Raw genomic sequence first — 27,285 nt, 5'->3', positions numbered from 1 at the left:
AGTTCACCTTTGTTAAATTTTTGGATTGTATATTGGTATTGCTCACGAGTCCAATGAGCTTTAATAAAATACATCAAAACCAGGTGATGATTCTGAAGCCTTTAATTTTTCAACTCTTACATGGAAGTGGTCTAAAGTTTGTTGGTTAGTGTTCCTCTTATAGTTGCAAATTTTCCTATACTATAGGAACAAATCTCTACATCATTAGCGATTTTTGAAATTGCTCAGCTGGATGATCCTGGCATTCAAAGATTCACAGATATCTTGGAGATATGTTAAAAACAACACTGCATTTTCTAAGCTTGCAATTATTTGGTTCGGGATTAGGGAAACTTTCTTCATTTTTTTTTTTTTTTTTTTTTTTTTTACTACAGCAATTCATCGTTGGTCAGTGGCTGCTTGTAACCCTTTGTGATATGTTCAAAATCTTCCAACTTCATCTCATCTTTATTACGATGGGATACCAAATTTTGCGATATGTCCTTTACTGGCTCATCAAAACTTAAAATCGTAAATGAATTGAGAGCACAGTTTCTTCCAGACCATTTATAGCTGTTTGAATCACTTCGGTCTAAGCTGCACTAATGTTTAATACTGTCTGATAAATATTGTATCCCTTCCAAAACTCCTAAATGTTTATCCAGTCCTCTGCCGAAATAGTATCTACTCCCTGGCGTAAGATATACGATATATGGTACAGTACAGCTTAAAGATAGCTATGGTGCCTTGATTCATTGGTTGAATAAGAGTAGTGTCTAATGGTAAGAAAACATATTTCCCCTTTGAGTCAAGGTCATCTCGATGCATGGGTTGTGCAGGAGCATTATCATGGATCAACATAACCTTTAAAAGAAGTTTCTTTGTACTATAATATTCCTTAACTGCTTCTATAAAATAGCCATTGAACCATTCTTCAAAAATGGCCACGTTGACTAATGCTATAGGATTATGCCTCCAAATGACAGGAAGTATCGACTTTGAGATGTTTTTGAGGGCGTTGGATTACTAGAATGGTAGGCTAACAGGGGTTTTAACTTGAAATCGCTGGGGATATTACCTCCTAGTACCAATGTTAGTCTATCTTTGGGTACCTTGCAGCCTGGCATTGTTTTTCTCCCTTTGAAATAAATGAGGGATCTGTCATTCATTTCCATAGCACACCTGTATCTCCGACATTGAAGAAGAGTTCTGGAGGAATTTGTTTTCCATCGGCGATTTTTTTTAACCACTTAGCAGCGGCAGCATCTCCATGAATTTTAATATAATGCAAACAGAAACTCTTCTTGAACAAACCACCCAAGACTTAGTGTATATGAAGTGTCCTTTTCATCGGGATATTTGTATACAAGTCCTCAAACAAAGATTTGGCCTTTTCTTGAATCAACATTTGGCTTGTAGGAATTGGTTAATGCATTTGTCTTAATATCCAAATGAATAATAGCCATTCCATTTATTGCAGATTATGTCTTACTTCACATTAAATATAGAAATTTTCAGTAACGTTTTGAAAAATGCGATTTCTGTTATGAATAATGGTGGACACCATTGTCTGAACCAGGCCAAAGGTACATGCAATGTTTATCACTTTTCCTCCTCTTTTATATCTCTTTATCATACTAAATTTATCTTTTATATGGCTTATTTCAATATGAAAAAGCCCGTGCAAATGTGCAATATTTATCATTAATCGAATCGAAAGTACATACATACTAATTAGCTACGATGGTGAAGATGGGTTGATTTTAATTCTAAGTATAAAAAACCTGAATTGGATAGGTATAAGTACAAAAAAATGTCATTGACTTTTATCAATCTTCGTGGCCAAGTGGTATGTCACTGTTGTTACATGTTTCGTGGACCAGGGTTCGATTCCACGCCGGTCAGAAGCTATTGTCTTTGAGTGGTTTCGCCTGGGGCTCTGATCCCGAGGTCGGTTAGAGAATCCAGACATTATTATATCAATATATATCTAATTATCTATCTATCTATTTATCTATATTTACAGTATATATATATATATATATATATATATATATATATATATATATATATATATATATATATGTGTGTATATTTATACACACACACACACACACACACATATATATATATATATATATATATATATATATATATATATATATATATATATATATATATATATATATATATAGTTTTAAGAGATTATATATACAGTATATGAAATTTTAAACCGAGGAAAGAAGTGTACTCATGCATGATATTAGTACGAATACATATCATATACAAATATGCCTACATATATATAGTAAATGCCTCTAAACATATTTCCATATAGATCAAGGTCAATGTTTCACTCCTTTAGCAAAGAAACCTCAGAAGGTCAGTGATACATTTTTAGTAAGTTGGGGTCCTTTGGTTAGCTGGACACAGTAGTTTTCAAATGTTTTTTTTTTCCGTGTTGGATATAATGCTAGTCTCACTGTACTGAAATATTTAAAATGTTATAAAGATTTAAATTTGTTCTTAAAAAGGTCAACTTTCGGAAGGGTGATCGCAAAAGAAAAAGAAAAAAAAAAAACTTTGAAGGCCAATGTGCCTCTTGAACACCCTTGAGACGCAACCGCCAGAGAGTTATGGGGTCTTTTGACTGGCCAGATAGTACTACATTGGATCCTTTTCTCTGGTTACGGTTCACATTCCCTTTGCCTACGCACACGCCGAATAGTCTGGCCTATTCTTTACATATTCTCCTCTATCCTCATGCACCTGACAGCAATGAGATTACTAACCAATTCTTTTTCTCTCAAGGGGTTAACTACTGCACTGTAATTGTTCAGTGGCCCCTTTCCTCTTGGTAAGGGTAGAAGAGACTCTTTAGCTTTGGTAAGCAGCTCTTCTAGGAGAAGGACATTCCTAAATCAAACCATTGTTCTCCAATCTTGGGTAGTGCCATAGCACCTGTATCATAGTCTTCCACTGTCTTGGGTTAGAGTTCTCTTGCTTGAAGGTACACTCGGGGACACTATTCTATCCTATTTCTCTTCCTCTTATTTTGTTAAAGTTTGTATAGTTTATATAGGAGATATTTATTTTAATGTTATTCTTCTTAAGATATTTTATGTTTCCTTATTTCCTTTTCTCACTGGGCTATTTTCCCTGTTAGAGCCCCTGGGCTTATGGCATTCTGCTTTTCCAACTAGGGTTGTAGCTTAGCAAGTAATAATAATAATGATAATAGGGCAGGCAGTTAGGCAGGCAACTGTACATCCCGCATAGTTACGGAAATACGGAGGGATATAAAATAAAATGGTGATAAAAGTGTACAAAAATGGCAACCTATGTTAAATATTTTCCATTTTCAGATCATCCTTACTATTCTTTCGGCACTTTCACCTTTTAATAGTTTCCTGTAAATGACGTTAATTAATTTCATTACTTGGAGAAATCATGTAAGCTGAGGTACAAGCCTTTCTTCTTGAATTCTCCTGAGGTATCATTCACCCTGATACCCACAATCTTGATCTTTTGACATTTATTAGCAAAACAAGTTTTTTTTTCTTTGTTATGATGCCAGTTTAACATAACCCAGATTTCTTATAAGGTTTTGGTTTTACTATATCAGCCCTTTAGTAATCAGATTGAGTGAGGAAGAGTACTTTTAAGACCTTTGTTGTCGTGAGACCAGTTCAACATGAACCAATCTTCCCTTAAGGCACTTGGTTTGACCTTGTCTCTGTAACAATTAAGTCAAGAAAGGGAGTCCAACTCGCAAGTCTGCATCTGGTTTCGCGGTATCTCGCTAAACAGGTCAATTTTAACGAATTGTTATCATTCATTTAGTAGGGTAAATTTTCATAGGTCCTGATATTGGATGCTTATGATGAAATGTATCTGGGGGTTTGTTGTAGTATCTTGATAATTCTATAGTTTATTTAAAGTCCTATTTCCTTTTAATCAAAATCTCAGCGATTGCACAGGTCCTTGTCATACCATTTCCTCCATCGATCTCATACCCTTGTAAAATCTCTGGCACATAAAATCTTTATTGAATTTGCATAGGGAAGAGTAACTAATTCTTTTTGCTATTTTGTTTGCCAAATTGCAAATTCTTACCCCTTCCCTAGTTCTTCCATATGAAATCGATTCTTATTTTGGTTATAGAAATAAGACAAAAAAATGCTGATTAACAGATTTATTTACTTATATTGATCATAAATACTGTCGATAAATAAGATCCACGGATCAGATATGACTTAATGTTAAACGGGACGTGATACAATGAGAAATGAAGGTTCGTGAAATCGGTGACTACAAGATGTGCTCGTGGCGTTTATTTGTCGTCGTCGAGATCCTCGAGGGAGACGAAGGATCCCTGTTCGCCGTTGGCCCTGACGCCAGCATCTGTCGCTGGGACGACGTTGGACTCGAGGACTCTGTAACCGTCGTCGTCAGCGACGTACTTGACGAAGTGCTCGTTACCGTCGGGGTCGGTCCAGCTGTAAATTTTGAAAAGGATTTTCTATTATTAAAAATAAACCACTAAAAACTCAAATAGATCATTATTATTAATGATATTGATGTCAAAACTTTAAGATTAAATGGTTTTTAATAATGAAGTAGGATATTAAGCTCTAGATTGCTGAATTTTAGCACAAGTGATTTTAACTAAGGACTTACGAGTAGGTTCCAGTGACAGTGGAATCGTCAGCAATATCCTGATTCAAAAGGATGTCTTCCAGAGCTACGTTTACGACGTTGTCTGGGCGGGCATAGGCCATGGCAACCATGGCCAAGACGAGGGCGAGCTGGAAAATGAATAAAGACATTAGTAAATAAATCTAAAAGAGGAATTATTAAACAAATAAACATTTTAACACGTGAATAGCGTATATCATCTTTGGTATTAAGTATAATCTATGTTTCAGAATAGAAAAAATAGCAAGATAATGCAATTGCAAAAAATAATAATGAAAACCTAACTATAGAACAATGCCTTATTCCCTCGAACCAAAACAACAAGGAGAGGAACTTACTGCGAACTTCATGTTGTCGAATAGATGTGTTTATGATACTTCATCGGAGCCAGATGCCGACTTATATAGCAGACGAACCTTCTCCGGATGGTATGGAAGGGGGTTGGGGAGGGGGTTGGTTGGTAAGAGTGGGAATATAGGGTAGTCAACTCTCTGGTTCTCCTCGCTTGACCTCATCTGCGGTCTGTATCTAAGCACGGTTGCGCAATAACCCAGGCAGGAGAATGTTTCTTTGAGTCAGTACAAGCTGGTTCAGACGGTCACTTGCTCAATAGATTATGTTCATCCTATTTTGTTAAATTCAAAGGGGTATGCATTCGATAAAGGCATTACACAAAAGCACATATACTGCATATGTATACATACATATATATATATATATATATATATACATAGATGTATATATACTCATACATATATATATATATATATATATTTATATACATATACATATATATATATAGATAGATAAATACTTTGAATATATACATATATATTTATATATATTAGCACACACACACACACACACACACATATATATATATATATATATGTATATATATATATACACACACACACACACACACATATATATATATATATATGTATATATATATTCATGTGTATATATATATATATATATAAGTATATATATACAGTATATATATATATATATATATAAATATATATATATATATATATATACATACATATATATAATTATGATATTTGTAATGAAATGATATAGCGAAATATACAAAGATTAAACTTTCATATCCCAAAAAGCCATCTATGAATACTGTAAGTCATTCGAAGGACCTTTGTTATACGACAATGAAAAGTTGAATAAATAATCTCTCAATAAGGCAAAATATCTACAATAAGATGCTCAAATATATCCTTTCATCTAGAAATATATATATTTACATACATAATTTAAATAGGCGGATATATAAACTACAATATAAGTAAATTTTACAATAAACATATAACTGGATTGGATCGTATTAGTGAGCAAATCTAAAGGTGAATAACATTCGGCAAATGTAAAATGTGTATGCATTGTTGGGATACCAATGTTGCGAAAACGAAAAAAAAAAAAAACTTACTTCGTTTTTGTAGTATGAGGGGAATGTTTGTTTCAAGATTAACGTTAGGATGCTATTGTTTTTGAAAGGACTCTCCCTATTAAAAATTAGTAGGAGTATTGCTCTGATAATGTTACAAAAAGACAGAAAACCCTATAAAAAGATATCAACTTATCCCAATACATTCAGGAGAATGATGTGAATCATATGAACACTATGGTACGTATATACACACACACACACATATATATATATATATATATATATATACATATATATATATATATATATATATATATATCTATATATATGAAGCTAAATATTCCTAGCCTTAGAATAATGTTTGATGCTGAAAAATCAGCCAAATTGATATAAAAGTACATTTCCTCTCTCTCTCTCTCTCTCTCCTCTCTCTCTCTCTCTCTCTCTCTATTTCCCATGCCTTGCCCTATTTTTGTTATTGAACAAGGGTTGAATGGTGGCCTTCCAGCTCTGAAGGAAAGCCCTCAGCGGTCAAGGATTCTGGATGTCAGCCTGCGTGAGATAGGGCAAGGAAAGCATCTGCTGAACATTTCATATTTTGTCTTTTTTCTTTGCTTAGGGAACTCCGCCCTAATCTTTGACCTCCCTTTTACAATTCGCTTTTAAATCTTTTGTCCATTGCTATTTTTCCTTCATTGTCTGTTTACTAGATAGTGAAATTAAAAACAGTAATTTATGTATGGTAATAATAATAATAATAATAATAATAATAATAATAATAATAATAATATTAATAATAATAATAATGATGATGATGATCAGGGTAATATTAACAATTTTAATGAAAAGAGAAATAATAACAGGACTGTTATTATTATTATTATTATTATTATTATTATTATTATTATTATTATTATTATTATTATAACTTGCTAAGCTACAACCCTAGTTGGAAAAGCAGGATGCTATAAGCCTAGGGGCTCCAACAGGGAAAATGGCTCGGTGAGGAAAGGAAACAAAGAAAAATGAAATATTTTAAGATCAACAACATTAAGATAAATATCTCCCATATAAACTATAAAAACTTTAATAAAAGAAGAGGAAGAGAAATAAGATAGAATAGTGTGCCCAAGTGTACCCTCTAGCAAGAGAACTCTAACCCAGGAAGGTGGATGATCATGGAACAGAGGTTATGTCACTACCCAAGATTAGAGAACAATGGTTTGATTTAGGAGTGTCCTTCTCCTAGAAGAGCTGCTTACCATAGCTAAAGAGTCTCTTCTACCCTTATAAAGAGGAAAGTGACCACTGAACAATTACAGTGAAGTAAGAAGAATTGTTTGGTAATCTCAGTGTTGTCAGGTGTATGAGGATAGAGGATAATATGTAAAGAATAGGCCAGACTGTTCGGTGTGTCTAGGCAAAGGGGAAATGAATCGTAACCAGTCAAAAGACCCCCATAACTCTCTAGCAGTAGTATCTCAACGGGTGGTTAGTGCCCTGGCCAACCTACTACTGGTAAGAATAATAAAATTCGTTTACTTGAGCTGCAAGCTGCCAATGGAAGTGCAAATTAGAAAGAAAAATACGAGGGAAAATGACAAATAAATTAAGATAAATTATTGAAAAGAATTTTTTTTTTCCATGAAAGTAAGAATGTATGTAAATTTTTAAGGTGTTATTGTCATGACATAAAACACTTGATTCATAGAAATTTTTTATGTCAAAGTCCATAGTAATCATCAGTTTTCGAACTTTCTGCCGTCTGCCATACTTATTCACTCAGAATTATATCACCAAGATTTTTTAAAAGTTACCTTTATCAAATTTACCTTAGTGCAAGGGAACAATTTAGGCACCTTTACTTCATTTAGATATGCCTTATACACCTTGGTTGGTCACCCTGTTCCACTGTAACAACCATTTCAGAATTATTCTTAACAATTCACAGTGACTTACTACATAATTTCAATAAAACTCCCATCAACTCATGGACTCTGTTCTTCAAACATCTACATCCTCATCTGTATGTTCTTCAAAGGTTTTGAATCTGTACTAACCACCTGCAATGTACTCTAAAACCTCTCCCTCCGCTCTTTTACTATCCAGAATTGTACATACTCTGTTCTCTTTATTAAAAAAATGTTCAAAATACTTATTTAATCGACTTTGGACTGCATTCTCTTCATAAAGTGTTTCTCCATATACACCTCTTATTCTAATGATAATTCACACTTATACTTCCCCTTTATTTCTTTCCCATTAAAGGCAGCTTTTCCTCCGCTATAAAGATACTCAAAATGCTAAATCTAGGATGAGCTCCATGTAAAAAAAAACTCCCGACATTAGCTGCTTTATTAACTCGAGCTAGAGCGCCTATCGAAAAACAGCAATAAGTCTAATAATGATCGAGTCAAATTGTTAAATCCAAAGTTATATTAAGAACAGTTATCTTTAAGGGATGAAAAATAGTAAGTTCCCTTCTCTCATTACTCATCCTTTCATCTAAAGAAACAGGTTTGACAATGAGACTACTTAGAAAAAGCTGCCCGTTAAATGTAAATTGAGGTATCAGTAGCAACAATTATGGGAGAGAGATTATAAGATGAGCAAAAGGAACAATCTGAGCTGTAACTTATGATTAAACTGTGGTGTTTCTTTTTACTTAATTGTTGAGAGCTGTTTCATATAAGAATAAATTACGTGGTTGAAACACAATGTTAAAATCTATCGCAGGTAAAATCAGCCGACTGACTAATGCAGAACTTGGTTCATATCTAACGGCAGTAGAACACTTCTGACAAGGACCCAATTCCTACTTCTGACTTACCAGAACCAAATTTCAACTTCTGACTTGTCAGAACCCAATTCCTACTTCTGACTTACCAGAACCAAATTTCTACTCCTGACTTGCCAGCACCCAATTCCTACTTCTGACTTACCAGAACCAAATTTCTATTTCTGACTTACCAGAATCCAATTCCTACTTCTGACTTACCAGAACCAAATTTTTATATCTGACTCACCAGAACCTAATTCCTACTTCTGACTTACCAGAACCAAATTTATATTTCTGACTCACCAGAACCCAATTCCTACTTCTGACTTACCAGAACCAAATTTCTACTTCTGACTTACTAGAACCCAATTCCTACTTCTGACTTACCAGAACCAAATTTCTATTTCTGACTCACCAGAACCCAATTCCTACTTCTGACTTACCAGAACCAAATTTCTATTTCTGACTCACCAGAACCCAATTCCTACTTCTGACTTACCAGAACCAAATTTCAACTTCTGACTTGCCAGAACCCAATTTCTACTTCTGACTTACCAGAACCAAATTTCTATTTCTGACTTACCAGAACCTAATTCCTACTTCTGACTTACCAGAACCAAATTTCAATTTCTGACTCACCAGAACCTAATTCCTACTTCTGACTTACCAGAACCAAATTTCTACTTCTGACTTACTAGAACCTAATTCCTACTTCTGACTTACCAGAACTAAATTTCTATTTCTGACTTACCAGAACCTAATTCCTACTTCTGACTTACTAGAACCCAATTCCTACTCCTGACTTACCTCACACCCTTTTAGGTAGCTGTAAGTGAACGCCAGCCTCTGGGGGGTCAAGAAAATGGGCTAAGGGTTAGCAACCTAATCCCAAAAGGTTTGTAGAAAACTGGGAAGGTGTGGCATATTTGGCATCCACTTTTAAATGGAAATATAGAAGTATCTTGGAGTAAAAATATATGGAGATAGTAAAACAAATAATAGTGAATTTACTTGCACGTGATATATCGCGGTGAATAGTTAATTTAAACTACAGACTACATTATCTATACAGTAGCCCCCATAAAGAGCAACGCCAGTTTTTCTGTATCTTGCAGGTAAATTTTACTCGTTTTTTTTTCTCTTTAAACAGTTCAATCGAACCTATTCGATTCTCTTGGCTTCAAAGTGATAAACATCTGAGATGGCCACAGCAAACAAACTTTTTGCATTTGGCTTTATTTTCTATGCATCACCAATTATCGTGTGTATGTGTGTGTATGGAAGCAAATTTTCATCCATAATTTATAGTATAAGTATGAATGTGCCAGCAACCGTTGATATATATATATATATATATATATATATATTCTGAATCATCCCTTCTTTGTCATAGGTTAAGTCTTGTAATCATGCACATATGCCAGAAATACAAAGTATTGAGTTCTACTATAAGTCAGTTTGACCTGTATAATAATAAACACTAATATAAATCAAGATAATAAAATCAACTCTCGATTATCCAGTTTATTCAAGGATCATATAAATACTATCAATAAATAGAATACTATATCGGGACGAGATGTAATGAGAAATGAAGGTTCATGAAGCGTATGACTCTACGGATGTTGTTCGTTTTGTTTATTTGTCGTCGTCGAGATCCTCGAGGGAGACGAAGGATCCCTGTTCGCCGTTGGCCCTGACACCGTCAGCAGTGGCTGGGACGACGTTGGACTCGAGGACTCTGTAACCGTCGTCGTCAGCGACGTACTTGACGAAGTGCTCGTTACCGTCAGGGGTCGGTCCAGCTGTGGAGATAAAGCAGATATTGTCAGTTATCCGGAATAAACTTTTTTTTTTTTTTTTTAAGATAAGATGTTACTAGAGGCATTAATAAACCATTTTTATTTAAGATACAACTACGGGAATTTGCAATTACCTGAAAATGTCTGATAAAAAATTAAAATCGAGTTAATAAAGCAGACTTTAGGAAATTATTGTTTAGTTAAAAAATTCCAAAGTCTAAGCACCACTGATTTTAAGCTTATACTTACGAGTAGGTTCCAGTGACTGTGGAATCCTCAGCAATGTCTTGGTCCAGGAGGATGTCTTCCAGAGCTACGTTTACGACGTTGTCTGGGCGGGCATAGACCATGGCAACCATGGCCAAGACGAGGGCGAGCTGGAAAATAATAAATAGATGAATACCTTATAATTATATTCTGATGAACAGAGATTTATGGACTACTCTGGTCTAGTTTATATTTCTTAATAAACATAAGAAGTATTAACAATCTTTTCTAGCACAAAAGACCCGACTGGAAACTTACTGCGAACTTCATGTTGCTGTTGTGGAGGCGAAGGTCTGATGTGTGGTCAGGCCCCAGACGCCGTCTTATATATGTGGAAGGTCCCTCTCCCGGTTCAGTGAAGGTTACCATTAGGTCATACCCTTAGCCTTGTTTACGTTGACCTCTCTCGAATAAGCAAACTTGTGTCATAATCTGGATGGGTAAGATTCTTTTTTTGTTTGACTATCTCTGTTGCGAAAGATGATCGCGCAAAATTAGGGGCAGCTTAAACATATTGCTGTCCTTTATTGATATGGGTGTTAGAGAGAGAGAGAGAGAGAGAGAGAGAGAGAGAGAGAGAGAGAGAGAGAAATTGGCCAGTTGATTAAATATTAAGAATAAAATGCGGCTGATGCAATATTGCTTCCATTAGAATCATACTAAGTAATGATGTAATCCTTTTACACAACATATTGTATCAAACGAGAAAAATAAATTGACAGAAAAAAAAATCTGGTTCATAAGAAAAATGTTAGTCAGACATTTAAAGATGAAAAATAATAGCACGGCAAAAAATAGTAAGAAAGATTATTCATTACTGTTTTCTGTGAGTTGATTTGTTTTGCTTGAGTTTTTTACTGTTTAGTTTTTTGCGCCCCTCGTAACAAAGTAAAAGTCCTTCTGTCTGTCTGTCTCTCTCTCTCTCTCTCTCTCTCTCTCTCTCTCTCTTTCTTGTAAAAGTGTTACTATAACATTACATATAAGTAATAAATGGTCATCAAACATTCCATGTCTTACACAGATCTCACAATGATAAAACACATCCTAATATTACGAAACAAACGATATATGAAAGAAATGATCATAACATACAAAGTTATAAAAATAGTATTAGAGTTGTGGTGGCCTGATTGGTAAGGTCTCTGCCTGGTGTTTGCCTGACAGGGGTTTGAGTCCTTCTCAGACTCGTTAGTTCCTTTAGTGTCTGCAACCTTACCATCCTTGTGAGCTAAGGTTGGCGGGTTTGGGGGAGCCTATAAGTCTATCTGCTGAGTCATCAACAACCATTGCCTGGCCCTCCTTGGTATTAGCTTGGGTACAGAGGTGGCTTGGCGCTGATCATATAATATATGGCTAGTCTCTAGGGCATTGTCCCGCTTGCTAGGGCAATGTCACTGTCCCTTGCCTCTGTCACTTATGAGCGGCCTTTAAAACTTTAAACTGTTGTAATATATAAGATGAAACATGCGGGTATATTAGTAAACGGAAAGTTTCTTAAACTAACGTATGCCGTAATAGAGCAAATTCCAGAAAAAAAAGAAACTCACAGAATCGAAGGCAAAGTTTTGTAAACTCTAATTTCAATGTCACTCAAAGTCTCGGAAGTATATTTGCCATTTAAACGAACCATAAAAGTAACAAAGGAAACTCTCTGTTGCATACATTTGGAGCAGCAATTGACTGGACTCTTAACTATGGCACATGAGAAATCGTAAAGACATTTCAAGAAAGTTTCACTCATATGGACATTATTATGAGGAAAGAGGTGATAATAATGAACAAAGATATGAGTGATTTATAGTGGAACGTAGGAGGAATGAAGATTGAATTTATTAATTCAATAAACATATACTTAATTCCTCAGAAATGTAAAAGATACGTACCGAAAGATTTGGACGACGAGACTTGAAAAAAAAATAGATGTCGCCACTGAACAAGATTCCTTTATTGGTCCGAAAGCAAAGGTTACTTGTAGGTGGTTTGTTTAAGCACATAAGATATGGTACACTTAAATTAGATTAACTCTGTATTATCTCGCTCTCCTTTAATCTAACTCTCTTTGTAACTTACGAGAAGTTTAATAATTAATATGGCCGGCCATAGACATGAACACCAGACAAGCTTTTGCAATCGCACATACGCACAAATACACAAGTATCTAAATAAGCCGTATATATTGATACCTTAATGTTTGGATTCTCTCTTATACCTCGGGATCAAAGACCCAAGAGAGAATCCAGACATTAAGGGATTAAAGTATGTCGCTTATTTGAATATGAAAAACATGTCTAATGTGCAAAATTTATCATACACAAGTGTATATATATATATATATATATACTGTATATATACATTTATGTATGTATGTATGTATGTATCTACCTATATATATATATATATATATATAGTTGTAAAAAAACTTATTTATAACTTCTACATGTGCAGCATTGTACAATATCAAAGTCGGATTACGGAGAGAGAGAGAGAGAGAGAGAGAGAGAGAGAGAGAGAGAGAGAGAGAATACCCACCACTGAGCTATAAAATAAAAGCAATTAGATTACTAAGCAACAAAAGAATCTGAAGAGCTGAAATATTTATTATCTAAATATGAGGAAGCCAAGAGGAAAAACTGCCTTATAACTTCAAATCATTTTGTACTTAAAAACCATGACATTGGCATTTAGCGCAAAATGAAGATGGCCTTTGACAGCGCGCCTCTTTAAACCGTAATTTTTTTTTTTTTTTGACTGAATTTTGAGTAAAATATAATTTTTTGTAAGTAGACTTTTATACTGTATAAGTTGACATATTAGAATAAGAATACTCTTTTTTCTGATGGATTTTGATAAGGTTTAATAATTTCATGTACAAATTTACCTTACTCAACTTATGTAATCTAACGTAAACTATATTACCTGTTTATAAAGCTGTATTCGGACTTACGACATAAAGTTGTCGCAGTTGTCTTGTCTAAAGGATTAAAGGTCGTTTGTGAGTGACGGAGGCAATGTAGTGACAATATCCTAGTAGGACAATGCCCTAGAGACTGACTCTATACATATGATCTGTATTTAGGCTAGAACTGGGAACAGCCAGAAAATAGCTGCTAATAACTATGCAGGTAGACCTGGAGGCGTAACCGCCCCCCCCCCCCCCCCCCCATATTAGTTCACAAGGATGGCGAGGTTGAAGACACTACAAGAAACTTTCGAGCTTGCGTGGGGCTCGAACTCCAGTCCAGCATATCGCTAGGCAGGGACGTTTCCAACAGGATACCACAATCTCGATTAAAACAATTTGCAAATGGGACGATAAATAAATAACATTCAGAATTCTGTCGCCTGGACTAAAATAATTTTACAAGAAAAAAATTTTTTTTTGCGTACTTCAAGATATAGTTGTACGTAAAAGAATTACAGGAGTGCTTGAGTGATATGGCTTCAAGAGCAGAAATTAAAAATCATTCCTTAAAAAATAAGGCTTTATTCTTGGCACGGAAGTAAATATAACAAATCAAATCATTACGATTAAATGTTCTGTTAATAAAAGAGAATAAGACAAAATACTATGTGGCTAAAACATTAATATGGAAAAATATTTTATTGTAACTGAATATTCTATAGAAAAAAAGAATATTATCATGACCACACACACTGATATAACTAACTATTCATCAAATGCATAATTTTATACATGTAAAGTATTATAAACCTACAAAATCATCAGTGTAATTAAAAAATCTTAATGGAGCAAATTGCATCTATTGAAACTAATTATCATTAGGTATAGCAAATAACATGATTTGATGAAGAAAAAAAGATTGCCCCCCCAAAAAAAGAGATAGAAATTGAAAGGTTCTCCATTTATTCCAATATTGAATTCACGTCTTCTGTTTAATGATATTTGGAAAAAATAGATGCTACAAGTAGCTAATAAAATGCTGTAACATATATGACTGGTGAAATTAGCTAACAGACACACACACACACACTCTCTCTCTCTCTCTCTCTCTCTCTCTCTCTCTTTCCCATGTCTTGCCCTTTTTTTTTATTGAACAAAGGTTGAACAGTGGCCTTCCAGCTCTGTAGGAAAGCTCTCAGCGGTCAAGGATTCTGGATGTCAGGCTGCGTGAGATAGGGCAAGGAAAGCATCAGCTGAACATTTCATATTTTGTCTTTTTTCTTTTCATAGAGAACTCCACCCCAAGCCTTAACCTCCTTCTTCCAGTCACCTTTCATACCTTATGTTCATCGTTATTTATGAATCATTGCTTGTTTATTAAGCAGTGAGATTGAAAAGAGATTACAATAATAAACACAATGATAGTAAAAATAACAAGAAAAATAATGATAATCATAATGAAAAATGAAATAATAAACTATTTTATAACCTCTTACATTCGCAACTGTTTCTTCAGCAATCATTTTGAATTTATACTAACCAATTGCAAGTATCTTAACCCCTTCTGCTCTTACATCATTCAGATCTGAACATATTCTCTTCTTGTTATTCAACAAATTTTCAAAATACTTACTGTATCGACATTGGACTGCATTCTCTTTATACAGAATTTCTCCATATGCAGATCTCATTCTAAGATTAATTTTCTCTTTAATAATTCAACCTTTATTTTCCCCTTATGTTCAGTTATTCTTCCATAAATATACTAAAACTGCTAAATGTCGGATGAATTCCAAGTACATAAAAACACAACTCCCAACATTAGTTGCTTAATATACCCGGGCTAGGGCTTATTGAAAAAAACAGCAAGTAGTCTAATAATAAGCGAGTCAAATTCTGAAGAGTAAAGTTAAGAAAAGTTATCCTTAAGGCATGAAGAATTACAAGCTCCCTTCTCTTACACTCATTCTTTTAGCTAAAAAACAGGTTCGGCAATAAGACGGCGCAGAAAAAGTTGTCTGTTAGATCTAAAGTGGGGTATCTGTAGCAACAAGGATGGTAAAGTGAGTGCAGTATAAGTATATTAGGAGGAACAAATTGAGTTGAGCAGACTCACTTATTGTGATAAGAGTGAGGCGTTTTCTTTTTCGTAATTGTATAGTGGTATTCTATAAAATTTTGGAGCATGCGATTGAAACACGGAATCTAATTGTTAAAACATTTTGATGAGATAATCACCTGAGTTGATCTCTACGGATGACTGATGTAGAACTCCTCTCACACTTGGTACATCAGTAGATCAGTTTTGATCTACCACATACCAATTTAGCCAGTTGTAGACACATGCCAGCCTCTGCCAAGGTCATGAAAATAGGCATTGCGTTAGTAACGTCATCCTAAAAGATTTGTTGAAAAAGTGTAAAGTTGCAGTATTTTGTATTCACTTTTAAAATGAAATATAGTCGTAAGGTTAATGATACATATAAGTATGAAAAAACATATGAGAGGGAATTTACTTGCTCGTGTTGCGTTGTGTTAAATAAAAGTAATTTAAACTAAATGCTACATTATTCATCAATCAGCCCCATGAAGTTCAATGCCAGTTTTTGTGTTTCTTTTAGGTAAATTCTACCATGAGTTTTTTTATCTCTTTACACAGTTCAATCGAACTTATTTCATTTAAACTTCCTTATAATAAACATAAGATATGAGATGTCCTTGATAACCAACCTTTTGTATTTCGCAAAATTTTCTTTGCATCATCAATTATCGAGTGTATGTATGTGTGTAATGATGTACAAAGGTTCATGAGTAATATAGAGGAAAAGTATGAATATTACAGTAAATGTCGACATACAATGGTGCCCTGAGTTTTGAGAAACTATGAATATGAGCATACAAACTTGAATTGGGTTACAAGTGGTACCTCGTTCTGTGAGCAGAACATTTTACACCATATGGGCATTTTAGGTGGACAAGTACTAAAGAAGCTATCACTTGATGCAAATAAATCAGTCACTCAGTGCCCATATTCCACCCATGTAGTGTTCATGGGAATTTTAACCCATTTTGACTCATATTAGCAGGCAACCCCCATATACAGTTCCGTAGATTCTTCCATACTCTGAGTAGCATAAGCAGGATCGCATGTTCTTTGTCGAGTTGCGATTGCTATTGCTATTGTTCATTATAAAGTTTGTGTTGTTGTTGATCAAAAAGAGAGCGTGGCATCGTAAAGTTAACAGTATTGTGACTCCGAAGAAAGACGGTAAGAAGGATATGATTACAGTACAGTATAAGTTAAAAATTGAAAATGAAAAGTTTCGTGAAGAGGGAACATCATATGCGTGTGTCCGGCAATTGTACAACATCCAGGTTTAGTACAGTTTTAATTCTGAAAAGAATGGAAAATATCAAATCAATTGACTTGCGAAAAGGGTACTGTCATTGATGGAACAACTTTGAAAGGTTTTTTACTTATCCGGATTGATGAGGAGCTGTTAGCAGGCGATACGATTACCGGAAACATTATTCATGAAAAGCAATGGACTGAAACTGCATAATCTACAGCATCAAGAGAATGTGGGAGATTTCAAGGGACGAGGAGAAGGGACAGAGCGATATATCTTTCAATTCAAGTGAAATTAGGGAGACGTTAACAATATGGGACACTGAAAAATTTTATAGAAAGATATCACCCAGGTAAGGCTTTAACCCCGCAAGGAACAAATCTATTCACCGATATTGTAATGTCTTGTTCTCAGGCCATTTTAAAGTAAGGGCAAAGCAGCTATCTCTATATAGGTTTCTTGTTAGTAATGATGGAAATTGTGTAACGAAGACAACCAAGTGTCCAGAAATCTGTAAATTAAGTGCATCAGCTAGTGATTGTGAACTTAATTCTAGAGAGAGAATATATGATATTTTGTCAGAAATTCTCATGGAGTAAGATCGTCCTTCCAGTCAGTAGCTTCCCTCTACCTACTCTTCCTACATCCTATGTCCCTCACGCAAGCAACGACTCTCCTCACAGGTAAGTGGTGAGTTAAATTGTCAATTCAATTTCTCAAGTAAGTTCTTCATTTTTGTTTTTCCTATGTTAAAGGATAGAATTTGTACAATAATTACCGTTACAAATCATACAAAATTGAGTGTATATGTATATTTATGAATATGTGGGATGCATCAAGTGAATTTCCTTCATTTCCTATGGGAAGAATAATTGTTTTGGGATACGAGTATTTTAGGGTGCGAGGAGTCCCAGAACGAATTAAACTCGTAATACAAGGTAATACAATATTTTTTTTGTTTAGAATCTTCCCTTCTCTGGCATAGGTTAAGCATTGTAATCATACACGGTTGCGAAAACTATATGTACATAAACAGGCATTTATGCTTAGAGTGATTAATTCTAATATAAGACAAATATACCTCTATAAATTAAGCAGTGATATAAATAAAGATAATAAAAGAAACGTTTGTGAACTTAATTTATTCAGGGACCATAAATAGTGTTAATAAATAGAATACTATATCGGGACGAGATGTAATGAGAAATGAAGGTTCATGAAGCGTATGACTCTACGGATGTCGTTCGTGTCGTTTATTTGTCGTCGTCGAGATCCTCGAGGGAGACGAAGGATCCCTGTTCGCCGTTGGCCCTGACACCGTCAGCAGTTGCTGGGACGACGTTGGACTCGAGGACTCTGTAACCGTCGTCGTCAGCGACGTACTTGACGAAGTGCTCGTTACCGTCAGGGTCGGTCCAGCTGTAAAGATTAAGTAGATAATGACAGATATTATTTTTCAATTATAAGGTATTACCGCAGACATTACTATACCATTTTCATTCAAAATATAACTACGGGAAATTGCAATTACTTGAATGCGTCAAATGAGAAAAGGCAATCGAGTTTGAAAAGGAAGCCTTTAGGAAATTTTTGTTTAGTTAACAATTCCAAAGGCTAAGGCACACTGATCTTAGGCTTATACTTACGAGTATGTTCCAGTGACTGTGGAATCTTCAGCAATGTCTTGGTCCAGGAGGATGTCTTCCAGAGCTACGTTTACGACGTTGTCTGGGCGGGCATAGACCATGGCAACCATGGCCAAGACAAGGGCAAGCTAAAAGATAAATGATAAATATATGAATGAATAAAGTAAATCAATAATCTATTATATTCTAATAAACAAAGATGGTTTTATGGACTACTGTGGTATAGTTAATCTTTTTCAGTTAACATGGTAATCATAATAAACTATTCGATCACAAACATCCAACTGGAAACTTACTGCGAACTTCATGTTGCTGTTGTGGAGGCGAAGGTCTGATGCTCGGTCAGGCCCAGACGTCGTCTTATATATGTGGAAGGTCCCTCTCCCGGTTCAGTGAAGGTTACCATTAGGTCATACCCTTAGCCTCGTTTACGTTGACCTATCTTGATGGAAGTTCTTGAATAAGCAGACTTGTGTCATAATCCGGACGGACAAGATTCTTTTTTTGTTTGACTGTCTCTGTTGCGAAAGATGATCGCTTAGAATTAGGGGCAGCATAAACATTTAGGTGTTTTGAGAGAGAGAGAGAGAGAGAGAGAGAGAGAGAGAGAGAGAGATTGATTGGCCAGTTAACTAAATATTAAGAGTAAAATACGCCTGAAGCAATATTGTTTTCATTAGGATCCTACTAAGTTATGATGTAATGCTTTTACACAACATATTGTATCAAATGAAAAAGTTGTATTGACAAAAATAAATCTGGCCCAGATAAAGTCAGACATTTAAAGATGAAAATATTAACAACGCAAAATATAGAAAAGGGATTATTCATTACTGCTTTTTGTGAGTCGTTTTACGTTTTGCTTGTTATTTTCTGTTTAGCTTTTTGCGCTTCTCGTAACAAAGGAAATCTCTCTCTCTCTCTCTCTCTCTCTCTCTCTCTCTCTCTCTCTCTCTCTTGTAAAGTATAATGATATAACAATATCTACATATAAGAAATACACGGTCATCAATCATTCCATGTTTTACGCATATTTCATAATAAGAGTGATAAAACACATCCTAATGTTATGAAACAAACAACATATGAAAGAAATGATCATAACACACAAAGTTATAAAAAATAATACTATGGTTGTGGTGGCCTGATTGGTAACGTCTCTGCCTGGTGTTTGCCTGACAGGGGTTTGAGTCCCTCTCAGACTTGTTAGTTCCTTTAGTGTCTGCAACCTTACTATCCTTGTGAGCTAAGGAAGGCGGGTTTGGGGGAGCCTATAAGTCTATCTGCTGAGTCATCAGCAGCCATTGCCTGGCCCTCCCTGGTTGTATCTTGGGTATTGATCATATAATATATGGTTAGCCTCTAGGGCATTGTCCCGCTTGCTAGGGCAATGTCACTGTCCCTTGCCTTTTCCACTCATAAGCGACCTTCAAACTGTTTTAATATATAAGATAAAACATGTGGGTATATTAGGAAACGGAAAGTTTCATAAACTAACGTATATCGTAATAGGGCAAGTACAAAAAAAAAGAAAAAAAAAAAAAGAAAAAAAAAAGAAACTTACAGAATCGAAGGCAAAGTTTTGTAAACTAATTTCAATGTCACTCAAAGTCTCGGAAGTTTATTTGCCATTTAAACGAACCATAAAAGTAAGAAAGGAAACTCTCTGTTGCATGCATTTGGAGTAAGAATTGACTGGACCATTACCTATGACACAAGAGAGATCGCACAGACATTTCAAGAAAGGTTTACTCATATGGGGATTATTATGAGGAAAGAAGTAACAAAGATATGAGTGATTTATAGTGGAACGTAGGAGGAATGAAGATTGAATTTATTAATTCACTAAACATATACGTAATTCCCCAAAAATATAAAAGATACGTGCTGGAAGTTATGGACGACGAGACTTGAAAAAATAGATGTCGCCACTGAACAAGATTCCTTTATTGGTCCGAAAGCAAAGGTTACTTGTAGGTGGTTTGTGTAAGCACATGAGATATGGTACACTTAAATCAGATTAACTCTCTATTATCTCGCTCTCCTTTAATCTAACTCTCTTTGTAACTTACGAGAAGTTTAATAATTAATATGGCTGGCCATAGACATAAACACCAGACACCCTTGTGCAATCGCACATACGTACAAATACACAAGTATTCAAATAAATCGTATATTTGAATACCTTAATGTCTGTATTCTCTCTTATATATATATATATATATATATATGTGTGTGTGTGTGTGTGTGTGTATAGTTGTAAAAACTCATTTATAATTTCTACTTGTGCAGCATTACAATATCAAAGTCTGCGTAGAAGAGAGAGAGAGAGAGAGAGAGAGAGAGAGAGAGAGAGAGAGAGAGAGAATACCCACCACTGAGCTATAAAATAAAAGCAATTAGATTACTAAGCAACAAAGGAAATTAAAAAGCTGAAATATTTATTGTCTAAATATAAGGAAGCCAAGAGGCAAAACTGCCTTATAACTTCAAATCCTTTTTTACTTAAAATCCATGACATTGGCATTTAGCACAATATGAAGATGGCCTTTAACAACGCGCCTCTTTAAAACATAATATTTTTTTTTTTTTTGGCTGAATTTTGAGTAAAATATCATTTTTGTAAGTAGACTTTTATATAAGTTGACATATTAGAATATGACTATTGTACTATTTTTTTCTGATGGATTTTGATAAGGTTTAATAATTTCATGTACAAATTTACCTTACTCAACTTATGTAATCTAACGCAAACTATATTAACTGTTTACAATGCTGTATTCGGACTTGTGTGAATTACGACATAAAGTTGTCGCAGTTGTCTTGTCTAAAGGATTATAGGTCGTTTGTGAGTCACAGAGGCAATGTAGTGACAATATCCTAATAGGACAATGCCCTAGAGACTGACTCTATACATATGATCAGTATTTAAGCTAGGACTGGGGACAGGCAGGTATTAGCTGCTTTTAACTAAGCAGGTATACCTGTAGGCTTAAACAACCCCCCCCCCCCACATCTTAGTTCACAAGGATGGCGAGGTTGAAGACACTACAAGAAATTTTCGAGTTTGAGTGGGTCTCGAACTCCAGTCCAGCATATCGCCAGGCAAGGACGTTTCCAACAGGCTACCACAACCTCGATTAAAACAATTTGCAAATGGGACGATAAAGAACATTCAGAATACTGTCGCCTGGTCTGAAATAATTTTACAAGAAAAAAAAAAATGTTTGCGTACTTCAAGATATAGTTGTACGTAAAAGAATTACAGGAGTGCTTGAGTGATATGGCTTCAAGAGCAGAAATTAAAAATCATTCCTTAAAAAATAAGGCTTTATTCTTGGCACGGAAGGAAATATAACAAATCAAATCATTACGATTAAATGTTCTGTTAATAAAAGAGAATAAGACAAAATACTATGTTGCTAAAACATTAATATGGAAAAATATTTTATTGTAACTGAATATTCTGTAGAAAAAAAGAATATTATCATGACCACACACACTGATATAACTAACTATTCATCAAATGCATAATTTCATACATGTAAAGTATTATAAACCTACAAAATCATCAGTGTAATTAAAAATTCTTAATGGAGCAAATTGCATCTATTGAAACTAATTATCATTAGGTATAGCAAATAACATGATTTGATGAAGAAGAAAAGATTGGCCCCCCCAAAAAAGAGATAGAAATTGAAAGGTTCTCCATTTATTCCAATATTGAATTCACGTCTTCTGTTTAATGATATTTGGAAAAAAATAGATGCTACAAATGGCTACTAAAATGCTGTAACATATATGACTGGTGAAATAAGCTAACAGGCTCTCTCTCTCTCTCTCTCTCTCTCTCTCTCTCTCTCTCTCTCTCTCTCCCTTTTTTTGTTATTGAACAAGGGTTGAACGGTGGCCTTCCAGCTCTGAAGGAAAGCTCTCAGTGGTCAAGGATTCTGGATGTCAGGCTGCGTGAGATAGGGCAAGGAAAGCATCAGCTGAACATTTCATATTTTGTCTTTTTTCTTTTCATAGAGAACTCCACCCCAAGCCTTAACCTCCTTCTCCCAGTCACCTTTCATACCTTGTGTTCATCGTTATTTATGAATCATTGCTTGTTTATTAAACAGTGAGATTGAAAAGAAATTACAACAATAAACACAATGATAGTAAAAATAATAAGAACAATAATGATAATCATAATAGAAAATGAAATCAAACTATTTTTCAAACCTCTTACATTCTCAACCGTGTCTTCAGCAATCATTTTGAATTTATACTATCCAATTGCAAGTACTTTCACCCCTTCTGCTCTTACATCATTCAGATCTGTACATATTCTCTTCTTGTTATTCAACAAATTTTCAAAATACTTACTGTATCGACATTGGACTGAATTCTCTTTATACAGAATTTCTCCATATGCAGATCTCATTCTAAGATTAATTTTCTCTTTGATAATTCAACCTTTATTTTCCCCTTATGTTCAGTTATTCTTCCATAAATATACTAAAACTGCTAAATGTTGGATGAATTCCAAGTATATAAAAAACAACTCCCAACATTAGTTGCTTAATATACCCAGGCTAGGGCTTATTGAAAAAACAGCAAGTAGTCTATTAATAAGCGAGTCAAATTCTGAAGAGTAAAGTTAAGAAAAGTTATCCTTAAGGCATGAAGAATTACAAGCTCCCTTCTCTTACACTCATTCTTTTAACTAAAAAACAGGTTCGGCAATAAGACGGCGCAGAAAAAGTTGTCTGTTACATCTAAAGTGGGGTATCAGTAGCAATAAGGATGGTAAAGTGAGTACAGTATAAGTATATTAGGAGGAACAAATTGAGTTGAACAGACTCACTTATTGTGATAAGAGTGAAGCGTTTTCTTTTTCGTAATTGTATAGTGATATTTTATAAAATTTTGGAGCATGCGATTGAAACACGGAATCTAATTGTTAAAACTTTTTGATGAGATAATCACCTGAGTTGATCTCTACGGCTGACTGATGTAGAACTCCTCTCACATTTGGTACATCAATAGATCAGTTCTGACCTACCACACTACTTTAGCCAGTTGTAGACACATGCCAGGCTCTGTCACGGTCATGAAAATAGGCATTGTGTTAGCAACGTCATCCTAAAAGATTTGTTGAAAAAGTGTAAAATTGCAGTATTTTGTATTCACTTTTAAAATGATATTTAGTAGTAAGGTCAATGATACATGTAAGTATGAAAAAACATATGAGAGGGAATTTAGTTGCTCGTGTTGCGTTGTGTTAAATAAAAGTAATTTAAACTAAAGGCTACTTATTCATCAATCAGCCCCATGAAGTTCAATGCCAGTTTTTGTGTCTCTTTTAGGTAAATTCTACCATGAGTTTTTTTATCTCTTTACAGTTCAATCGAACTTATTTTATTTAAACTTCCTTATAATAAACCTAAGATATGAGATGTCCTTGATAACCAACCTTTTGTATTTCGCAAAATTTTCTTTGCATCATCAATTATCAAGTATATGTATGTGTGTAAAGCTGTACAAAGGTTCATGAGTAATTTAGAGGAAAAGTATGAATATTACAGTAAATGTCGACATACAATGGTGCCCTGAGTTTTGAGAAACTATGAATATGAGCATACAAACTTGAATTGGGTTACAAGTGGTACCTCGTTCTGTGAGCAGAACATTTTACACCATATGGGTATTTTAGGTGGACAAATACTAAAGAAGCTATCACTTGATACAAATAAATCAGTCACGCAGTGCCCATATTCCACCCATGTAGTGTTCACGGGAATTTCAACCCATTTTGACTCATATTAGCAAGCAACTCCCTTTATGCAGTTCCGTAGATTCTTCCATACTCTGAGTAGCAGAAGCAGAATCCCAAGCAAGTGTCTTTGGAACTGCTGTTTGTTGGATTGATACCGCATGTTCTTTGTCGAGTTGCGATTGCTATTGTTCATTATAAAGTTTGTTTTGTTGTTGATCAAAAAGACAGCTTGGCATCGTAAAGTTAACAGTATTGTGACAATGGTTCCGAAAAAAGACGGTAAGAAGGATATGATTACAGTATAAGTGAAAAATTGAAAAAGAAAATTTATGTGAAGAGGGAACATCATATGCGTGTGTCCGGAAATTGTATAACATCCAGGTTTAGTACACTTTTAATTCTGAACAGAATAGAACATATCAAATCAATTGACATTGCAAAAAGGGTACTGTCATTGATGGAACAACTTTGAAAGGTTTTTTTGCTTATCCGTATTGATGAGGAGCTGTTAGCAGGCGATACGATTACCGAAAACATTATTCATGAAAAGCAATAAGACTGAAACTGCATAATCTACAGCATTAAGAGAATGTGGAGGAGATTTCAAGCGACGAGGAGGAGGGACAGAGTGATATATCTTTCAATTCAAGTGAAATTAGGGAGACGCTAACAATATGGGACACTGAAAAATTTTATAGAAAGATATCACCCAGGTAAGGCTTCAACCCCGCAAGCAATGAATCTATTCACCGATATTGTAATGTCTCAATCTCAGGCCATTTTGAAGTAAGGGCAAAGCAGGTGTCAGTAGATAGGTTTCTTGTCAGTAATGATGGAAATTGGGTAACGAAGACAACCAAGTGTCCAGAAAGCTGTAAATTAAGTGCATCAGCTTGTGATAGTGGACTTAATTCTAGAGAGAGAATACATGATATTTTGTCAGAAGTTCTCATGGAGTAAGATCGTCCTTCTCGTCAGTAGCTTCCCTCTATCTACTCTTCCTACATCCTATGTCCCTCACGCAAGCAATGACTCCTCAGAGATAAGTGGTGAGTTAAATTGTCAATTAAATTTCTCAAATAAGTTCTTCATTTTTGTTTTTCCTATGTTAAAGGATAGAATTTGTACAATAATTACCGTTACAAAACCTACAAAATTGAGTGTATATGTATATTTATGAATATGTGGAATGCATTAAGTGAATTTCCTTCATTTCCTATGGGAAGAATAATTGTTTTGGGATACGAGTATTTTAAGGTGCGACGACTCCCAGAACGAATTAAACTCGTAACACAAGATAATACAATATTTTTTTCTCTAGAAACTTCCCTTCTCTGACATAAGTTAATTATTGTAATCATACACGTTTGCCAGAACTATATGTACATAAACAGACATTTATGTTTAGAATGATTAATTCCAATGTAAGACAGATATACCTGTATAAAAATAATCATTGATATAAATAAAGATAATAAAAGAAACGTTTGTGAACTTAATTTATTCAGGGACCATAAATAGTGTTAATAAATAGAATACTATATCGGGACGAGATGTAATGAGAAATGAAGGTTCATGAAGCGTATGACTCTACGGATGTCGTTCGTGTCGTTTATTTGTCGTCGTCGAGATCCTCGAGGGAGACGAAGGATCCCTGTTCGCCGTTGGCCCTGACACCGTCAGCAGTTGCTGGGACGACGTTGGACTCGAGGACTCTGTAACCGTCGTCGTCAGCGACGTACTTGACGAAGTGCTCGTTACCGTCAGGGTCGGTCCAGCTGTAAAGATTAAGCAGATAATGAGATTTATTTTTCAATGATAAGGTATTACCGCAGACATTATTATACCATTTTCATTCAATATACAACTACAGGAAATTGCAATTAATTGAATGTGTCACATTAGATATGGCAATCGAGTTTGAAAAGGAAGACTTTATGGAAATTATTGTTTAGTTAAAAAATTCCAAAAGATAAGGCCTACTGATCTTAGGCTTATACTTACGAGTATGTTCCAGTGACTGTGGAATCTTCAGCAATATCTTGGTCCAGGAGGATGTCTTCCAGAGCTACGTTTACGACGTTGTCTGGGCGGGCATAGACCATGGCAACCATGGCCAAGACAAGGGCAAGCTAAAAGATAAATGATAAATATATGAATAAATAAAGTAAATCAATAATCGATTATATTCCAATAAACAAAGATGGTTTTATGGACTACTCTGGTATAGTTAATCTTTTTCAGTTAACATAGGTAATCATAATAAACTATTCGATCACAAACATCCAACTGGAAACTTACTGCGAACTTCATGTTGCTGTTGTGGAGGCGAAGGTCTGATGGTCGGTCAGGCCCAGACGCCGTCTTATATATGTGGAAGGTCCCTCTCCCGGTTCAGTGAAGGTTACCATTAGGTCATACCCTTAGCCTCGTTTACGTTGACCTCTCTTGATAGAAGTTCTTGAATAAGCAGACTTGTGTCATAATCTGGACGGACAAGATTCTTTTTTTGTTTGACTGTCTCTGTTGCGAAAGGTGATCGCTCAAAATTAGGGGTAGCATAAACATTTAGGTGTTTTGAGAGAGAGAGAGAGAGAGAGAGAGAGAGAGAGAGAGAGAGAGAGAGAGAGAGAGAGAGAGAGAGAGAGAGAGAGATTGATTGGCCAGTTAACTAAATATTAAGAGTAAAA

General features: G+C 34.9%; 3 protein-coding genes and 1 pseudogene across 4 annotated transcripts; all 4 read right to left on the bottom strand.

Moving 5' to 3' along the window:
- Positions 1-4,159: 4,159 nt before the first annotated feature.
- Positions 4,160-5,122, bottom strand: LOC137627487 (uncharacterized). Of its 2 annotated transcripts, XM_068358572.1 has the most exons (3): positions 5,016-5,122; positions 4,660-4,787; positions 4,160-4,478 (listed from the first exon to the last, which is right to left on the bottom strand). In XM_068358572.1, the coding sequence occupies exons 1-3, from the start codon at positions 5,025-5,027 to the stop codon at positions 4,313-4,315; spliced, it is 306 nt and encodes a 101-aa protein (XP_068214673.1). In that variant the 5' UTR covers positions 5,028-5,122; the 3' UTR covers positions 4,160-4,312. The 2 variants fall into 2 exon arrangements, with proteins under 2 accessions (XP_068214673.1, XP_068214672.1); XM_068358571.1 differs by lacking the exon at positions 5,016-5,122 and having other exon boundaries at positions 4,660-4,823.
- Positions 5,123-10,373: 5,251 nt separating this feature from the next.
- On the bottom strand, positions 10,374-11,223 carry LOC137627488 (uncharacterized; annotated as a pseudogene).
- A 7,089-nt stretch (positions 11,224-18,312) lies between these two features.
- Positions 18,313-19,271, bottom strand: LOC137627486 (uncharacterized). Its single transcript, XM_068358570.1, has 3 exons — positions 19,128-19,271; positions 18,832-18,959; positions 18,313-18,604 (listed from the first exon to the last, which is right to left on the bottom strand). The coding sequence occupies exons 1-3, from the start codon at positions 19,137-19,139 to the stop codon at positions 18,439-18,441; spliced, it is 306 nt and encodes a 101-aa protein (XP_068214671.1). The 5' UTR covers positions 19,140-19,271; the 3' UTR covers positions 18,313-18,438.
- A 6,810-nt stretch (positions 19,272-26,081) lies between these two features.
- Positions 26,082-27,034, bottom strand: LOC137627485 (uncharacterized). The gene is made up of 3 exons (XM_068358569.1): positions 26,897-27,034; positions 26,600-26,727; positions 26,082-26,373 (listed from the first exon to the last, which is right to left on the bottom strand). Exons 1-3 carry the CDS (start codon positions 26,906-26,908, stop codon positions 26,208-26,210), a joined length of 306 nt encoding a protein of 101 aa, XP_068214670.1. The 5' UTR covers positions 26,909-27,034; the 3' UTR covers positions 26,082-26,207.
- Between the last annotated feature and the right edge of the window lie 251 nt (positions 27,035-27,285).

This window comes from Palaemon carinicauda, chromosome 35 (genome assembly GCF_036898095.1).
Source record: "Palaemon carinicauda isolate YSFRI2023 chromosome 35, ASM3689809v2, whole genome shotgun sequence".
In the NCBI taxonomy this organism is placed as follows: Eukaryota; Metazoa; Arthropoda; class Malacostraca; order Decapoda; family Palaemonidae; genus Palaemon; species Palaemon carinicauda.
Note: the sequence above shows the minus strand (reverse complement) of the source record. Positions and strands in the feature narration are given on the sequence as shown.